The 6,944-nt window shown below is 49.8% G+C and overlaps 1 protein-coding gene across 1 annotated transcript in view; it reads right to left on the bottom strand.

Moving 5' to 3' along the window:
- Positions 1 to 1,017: 1,017 nt before the first annotated feature.
- CORO2B (coronin 2B) overlaps positions 1,018 to 6,944 on the bottom strand; it is an 80,326-nt gene continuing 74,399 nt past the window's right edge. The window contains exons 8-11 of the mRNA XM_003784462.2: positions 5,696 to 5,808; positions 5,288 to 5,378; positions 4,946 to 5,085; positions 1,018 to 1,283 (exon numbers count right to left, since the gene is read on the bottom strand). Of these exons, the coding sequence (XP_003784510.1) occupies positions 1,152 to 1,283; positions 4,946 to 5,085; positions 5,288 to 5,378; positions 5,696 to 5,808 (476 nt within the window). The 3' untranslated portion in view covers positions 1,018 to 1,151. The remainder of the gene's footprint in view (positions 1,284 to 4,945; positions 5,086 to 5,287; positions 5,379 to 5,695; positions 5,809 to 6,944) is intronic.

Raw genomic sequence — 6,944 nt, 5'->3', positions numbered from 1 at the left:
AGCTAGCGGCGGTGAGAGACGCGCAGAGCACTCCTAGGTGCCTTTAGACCCTGCTCTGCCTCCCTGGGGCCAAGCTCCACCCTCTTCGGCCTCAGCCTCCAGGAGGAAGAGGCCTCATCTCAGATGGAGTCCCCAGGGAAGATGGGGGAGGTGAGAGCTGAGGGTTCAGGGCCAGGAGGACCTAGGGGCACTGAGCAGAGGGGCCTTGGCCGGGCAGTGTGGCACGTGGGCACTACTGGTGCTGGGCAGACAGGGGGAATGGCTTCCAGTTCTCATTCTCCACAGAGACTAGGGCACTGGTGAAGCCCACAATGGGATTGGCATCTTGATGCAGTGGGAAAGGCCCTGGCTTTGGGGTCTGGACACCCAGGATTCTGGCTCTGGGTCCACCATTGACCTTCTGGGTGACTTAGTAAGTCGCTTCCCCATTGCAACCCTTAGTTCTGTCATTTGTCAAATGGGGACACTAATCCCAACCCTGCTTGGCTCATAAATTAAATGGGAAAAGGGTATGCAAGAGCTTTGAAGAGAGTCATGGGGAAGGCAAAGGGGTCAGTATGGCCTTGGAGAGCAATCCTATTAATTCCCTGAAGACACGGTAGGGAGAGGAGGAGACAGATGAGGCTGGGCTGCTGGCTGCCTTTGTCAGGTGGGTCAAGATGGGAGGCAGGGAGGGAGCGCTTGAGCCTGTGACCCAGCCCTTACTCTGTGGTTCCATCAAGGATGCTGAGAGCTCCAGCAGAAAGTGATGATAAGTCCTCATCCTCCCAGTCCCCTGCATAGGGGAAAAGTTCAAGTTCCAAGTTTAACTGGGATCCCACTTCCCTCCCTGCTCCCTGGTCCATTAAGGGCACCTCCTCAGGGAGTCTGTGGTCTTCACCCAGCTGAGGGGAAGGCAGGCTCCTGGGGTGGTGGTGGTGGGGGGGAGAAGACCACCCAGCAGGGGGTCTCCAGGAGGGGCTGGGGATTATTAGCATGAGGTCAGGAGGTCAAAGGTTGGCTTCCAGTTCTTGAGGTGGTAGGTGGGGTCCTCAGGCTGGCCTCCCCAGCTCCAGTCCTGGTTCTGTCTCTGGGGTCACTGGATAAGGGGAAGTTAAGGGACGAGTAGAAACGACGGAGAGATCGGCTTTGAAAACAGCCCAACTGGGGAGCTAACAGTTCTTGGGGCTGTTGCGCAAGTTTTTCAGTTCCAGCTGGAGCTGCCGAATGCGGATGTCCTTCTGGGCCAGCTCCTCCTTCAACCTTCGGATCTCATCCTGCTGCCTGAAGAACATTCGTAGGAGCTGGGGTGGAGGAGAGAGGGGGCCACGGAGGGCCAGGGAGAGAGCCGGTGAGCAGAGAATCTCCTGAGTGAGCCTCCAGACACCCCGCCCTGTGCCCTCCCCATCCCCATCCGGGCCTAGCCCAAGGCTCTCACTTTCCCCTGGGAGGGAGGGAACAAAGAAAACTTGCTTTATCTGCTGATTCAGGATCATGGAGGAAGGCATGACCAAACACAGTTTTCCAAACATCCTGACCTTACTCCTTTTGGGATCCTAACCTAATGCTTTTCTTTACCGTTCTAGATGGAAATCTTTGCGAAATGTTTTGTATGTTCTTCTCCAGAAGGCTCAGGACACAGGATGAAATCTACCCTTTATCTTGCTGATATGAAAACTATGATGGGAATACCAACGGTTGCCTTGGGCAGGGGTTCATTTATTGAGGTGAGCATGGGCAAAGCCCAGGCATCTTGGCAAACCTTCACTCTATCGGCTCCCTGGATTAACCAGCCTCTATTTCTTCTGTAAAATATACTGATACCAAATACCAAAGCCCTGGGAAGCAGCAGCTTACTCACCAACCCTGTAGACTTGACTTATATGTTACCCACAATTAGTTGAATTTGCTCTCAAACTTTCCGGGGTGACTTACATTTGTCATTGTGATTGCATAATTTAATTAAATACGATGTAAACTGATGAGGTGAGCACAAAAAGAGAGTTGCTGTTTCTTTAAAAACTTAAATGCTTTAGGGTATCTTGATGAAGGTGATGCTAAAAAAAATTGTGCCTGAATGGATGATACAGCATAAATGACTGGGGAATATTCCGTATCTTGATTGTCTGATAGTGACGGCAAGACACTGTCTTTGCAAAACTTTTAGAACTGTATACCACAAAGGATAAACTTTACCATAGATAAATTATACCTCAATTCATTTGTCTCTAAAAAGAATGAGAGAAAACATCGTAAAACCAGGGCTTTGCTAACAGATTGACTTGAAGTTCTTGTTCCACCTAAAAGAAACTGAAACTGGACATTGGTGTTAAGGCACAATTTCTGTGAGAAAGACGTGGCAGATTCCAACTGGGGGAGGGCTCCTCAAAGAACAAGTCTTAATCCTTGAATCAGAATATGCTGAATGAATGTATAGCATTTTTTTTTGTTGTTTTTTGAGACAGAGTCCCACTCTGTTGCCCTGGGTAGAGAGCCAGGGTATCATAGTTCATAGCAAGTGATCCTCCTGCCTCAGCCTCACAAGTAGCTGGGACTACAGGCACCTGCCACAACACCGGGCTAGTTTTTCTATTTTTAGTAGAGACTGGGTCTCACTCTTGCTTAGGCTGGTCTGGAACTCCTGAGCTCAGGTGATCCCCCCACCTTGGCCTCCCAGAATGCTAGGATTATAGGCGTGAGCTGCCGTGCCTGGCCTATGTTTTATGTTTTAAGTGAAAATAAGTGGATTAAAAAATGTATCATTTTTATGATTCCCTCCATTATCAGACTTTAAAATAAAGTTTTGCTAACCAACAAACCACCAGTCCTGGTTATGTCTGTTCAGAGGGATAATAGATTATGTGCCCTTAGACTAAATGATTCCACATACCCTTGTGTCTTCCAAGTTCTCAAAATATTTTTGCATAGTTTTTGGTCCACTTTGGTAAAAAAAAAAACAAACCAGCTTTAATGAAGTGTAATTCACATGCCATAAAATTTGCTCAGTCTCAGTGTAGCGTTCAATGAACTTTAGTACAGTTAGTGAGTTGTACAACCATAAGTCTCTCCACCTGCATCAAGCCATCAGCTGTCAACTCACACTTAGATCAATTTGCCTGCCTTCTACAGCCCTGCTTTCTAATAGGTTGCTTCTGGTCTGCTGTGATGATTAAAACTACATGCAAAACCAGAGTCAGCAGGCTCTGAGGAAGCCTCTTCCCCACGAGGAAGACGTACAACGTTAGTGTAGAGAGACGGTGGCATCTGTTTTGTCTGCTCTATGACTTTCCTTAGAGTTCTTAGTTTTGATTCATACAGGCAAGCCTCTAGCTAAATGTTACTTGACGTGACTAGTATCAATGCTGCCTTTCCCATACCCTGTGCCAGAACCTTGTTCCTCAGGCTCAGGTCCTTGTTACTGCTCATCTGGGCTATCACAGCAACTCACATAATCTCCATCTTTAAGAAAGAATGCTTTTTAAAAAATGGACAGATTAAAAAGAAAAGTAAAATGTTATATATATGTATATATGAACCCCCAAGTATCCATCACCTGCTTCAACTAATATGTGGCCATTCTTGCTTCATCTCTATTCCTACCACTTCTCCTACACCACCCCCCTCAGGGACTATTTCAAAGCAAATCCCATTTATCACATCATTTCAAATAGTGATTATCAGATTATCTGTCCATCGCCTCTTTAAGATAAGTTGGTGGGATAGGCCGCATCTCAGCTTGCTTCAAACTTATAGAATATGGCAGAAGTGGTGGGACATCATTTCCAAGATTAGGTTACAAGACTGTGGCTTCCATCTTGAATACCCTCTCTTGCTCTCCAGCTTAGCACTCTGAGGGAAACCAAGGGCCATGCTGTGAGCCACCCTGTGGAGAGCAGGGTCCTGAGGGAACCTTGTGGCCATCAGCTCTTGAGAAACTGAGGCCTTCGATCCAGCTGGCTTTGAGGACATGAGTCTTGTCAGCACCCACGTGAGTGAACTTGGAAGCAGATCCTTACTTAATTGAGCCTTCAGACTGCAGCCCCAGAAGACAGTATAACTACCTTCATGAGAGACCTTAAGCCACAGGCACACCCCCCAAAAAAACCTTGTGAAATGATAACTGTTTATGGGTTTCAGTTTACTACACAGTAGCAGATAGCTAAGAAATTGGCTTCTTTCTCTGAGCACTCAATATTAGTCAGGAAGGGTGCTAGACACTTATGGATTCTCTCTTAATACTCACAGTACTTCATATCTCCATTTTACCTAAAAAATTGGACTTAGGTCAGGAAACTTGCTCTATCACAGCTAGGAAATGGCAGAGCTGGAATTCAAGTGCAGGGTGGGGAACCATGCAGCCATCTCTGTTTCAGCTGCTTCAGGCCTTGTGCCTGGCACATGGCAGGCACCTGTGAGTCCTAGCCAAGCTGAACTGTGTTGGCACCAGGGACTAGGCGTGTGTGCTGGAAGGAGATGCCCAGGGGCATGGACAAGGCCCTGAAAGAGCTGGCTCCTATTCAAGATGGTACAAAGAGCACTTTCATGGACACCCAGCTTCTTCCCCAAAGACAGGAGGGTTAGGCCCTATCATTGCCTCAATGCCAGGAGGAAGGCAGGGCTGTGATGTGGGCGGCCAGGCTTCCCCTGTTGGTCAGGAATGTATGACTCCCTTAACAACAAAGGACAGCCACATTCTGAACTGGATTCACGAGGAGACGCACATCTCTGTGGGGTGTTGAATTTGAGACTTGGGGAGTGGGGCGGGGGCCAGTGTCTCCAACAGCATCCTAGTCTCTATTTATCAGGGTCAGAGGTGAGGGAGGCCAATAGAAGGCTGCTTATGGTATTTGTCACCAGAAGAAAAAGGCCTCAGAGTGGAGCTGGCTTAAAGGCCTGAAGCCTGTAATTGAAATGTAAAGGTCTTACTCTTCTAGGGGCCATGGAAGTAATAACTTATATTCCTTACCTCGTTCTCTGTCCTGGGTGGGACATTTTCTAATAAATCTATGCCATTGACCACAACACTCTTCTTTTCCTTGATGGGAGCCTTAAATACCATTCTCGAGGACTTCTTATAGCCTTCTTTCAAAGACATCAGCACAGGATCTAAGAAAGGCAAGGGGAATGTTCACACTGCTGAGAGCACGGCCTGTCAGGTGATGGTACATTTGCCAGCATCCTGCTGGACGGCTGGCCGGGTGTGAGAGGAAGTTCAAGCAAGAGCACATGAAGTGGACTAAGGCCAGATAGGCTGATGGCCACAGCCGTAGCCTCTCGGCCTCCTCCACGAGTCCATCCCCTATGGTACCTCGGTTGATGCCTCCCAGCCATTCATCCGGGGTCAGGGCTGGCTCCGTGCCTGGTGTCATGGGGTAAATGTCTTCCTGGTATGAATCCGACTGCAATGGGGGAGCAGACAGGGGACAGAGGGGATGCTGGGAAGGCCCCTTGCTCTCTAGTCTGACCCCCTTGAGACCTGCTTTCCCACCTCCAATCCTTGGCACACACTGTGTCTTCCACCTGCACCTCCCCCACCCACTGCATTTATGAACAAGTCAAACTGCACTCCCCTGAAGAGGATCCCCACCCCCACCCCACATTGGGTCTGAAGACCCATGTCCACAACACTTTCCTCCTCTGGGCTCTGCCAGGCTCATGGTCAGAGATGAGCAGGCCAGGTTTAAGGCAGGAGCCCTGCCCAGCCCGCCCCACTCACCCTGCGGGGTACGATCATGGAGATGGGCTCGATCAGGCCCTTGAGAGTGACCAGCTTGTAGAAGCGGAACACCTCGCAGGCAGACACGTCCAGCCCGTGCTTGGGCATGACTCCTGTGGACAGGCACACACAGCTCTAGGGAGTCTCAGGGATGCTACCTCAGGGCCCCTACTCCCTGATATCCTCGGCCTGCAGGAGGCCACTGGTGCTGAGGTGGTAAGCACTTATGTCTGGCATCAGTAGCCATGCAGAAGGCAGGCTGGAACTCCTCAAATCAACTTCTATCTCTGGGTGGTCGCTTCTCAAATAAGTCCACTGAGCCAGACCTGCTTTACCATAGTGCACACTTTAGAATTAGAGCCTTTTAGAACTGGAAAGGACTGCAGAAATATCTGAATCCAGCCCACTCCTTTTATAGATAAGGCTCCTAAGGACAGGGGCTGTCCAAGGTCATAGAGCATGGCAGGAGCAGGGCCATGGAACACATCACCTTCTGAAGTAAACGGTCTTCTTTTTCTCCAGTCCTCAGAGAGAAAGAATGGGGGAGAAGCCATCCCCACATGCCCTCGACCTGGATGCAGCCTAAGATTGCTCCTCTGCTGCTGTCCTTCAGAACCAGCAGTGTGTGTAGGTGCCATCTGCATGTGTTCAATAGCCACAAGGTCTCCAATGCCACCTCTGCTGAGCACCTACCACGGGGAGGAGGGGCAGCCTGGTGCTAGGAGCACAGCTCTGGGGTGGACAAACCTGGGATGGAATCCTGCCCTTGCCCCTTTCCAGCTGGGAGGCCTTGAGCAAGTCACTAACTCTCCAGCTTCTGGTTCCTTGGCTGGTTAGAGGACAGCAGCCGCCCTACCAGACAGCTGGGGAGTAAGTGTGAAGATCCTTGTTAGCTGCTGGGCACTGTGCTGAGCACGGGTAACCCTAGTCTCTTTCCCTATAACGTGAATGTGAGTTAAGGCTCCATCTCTCCTCTGCTGGAATAGAAGGCTGCTCTTCCAGAAGGAATTGCAGGATCTGGAGGGAAGCTGGCAACAGTTACCCGAGTGAGATCTGGAGCGAGTGGGGTTGAATTCTGTCTCTGTCACTTAGCAGCTATGTGACCTGCTGGGGGTGAGTTCTTTACCTTCTTCGAAACTGCAACAAGTGCTGGAGTCATGACAAATGCTCAGTAGTGGCCACAGGTGAGGAGGATGAGGACCAGGTGAGTGCTCCCTGGTTCCTTCCTCTGCTCCTGTCCTCCCCAGCC

This window comes from Otolemur garnettii, unplaced genomic scaffold (genome assembly GCF_000181295.1).
Source record: "Otolemur garnettii isolate 467f Iridium unplaced genomic scaffold, OtoGar3 scaffold00011, whole genome shotgun sequence".
NCBI lineage: Eukaryota > Metazoa > Chordata > Mammalia > Primates > Galagidae > Otolemur > Otolemur garnettii.
The sequence above is the reverse complement of the archived record's forward strand: the minus strand, read 5'-3'. Positions and strand labels throughout refer to the sequence as shown.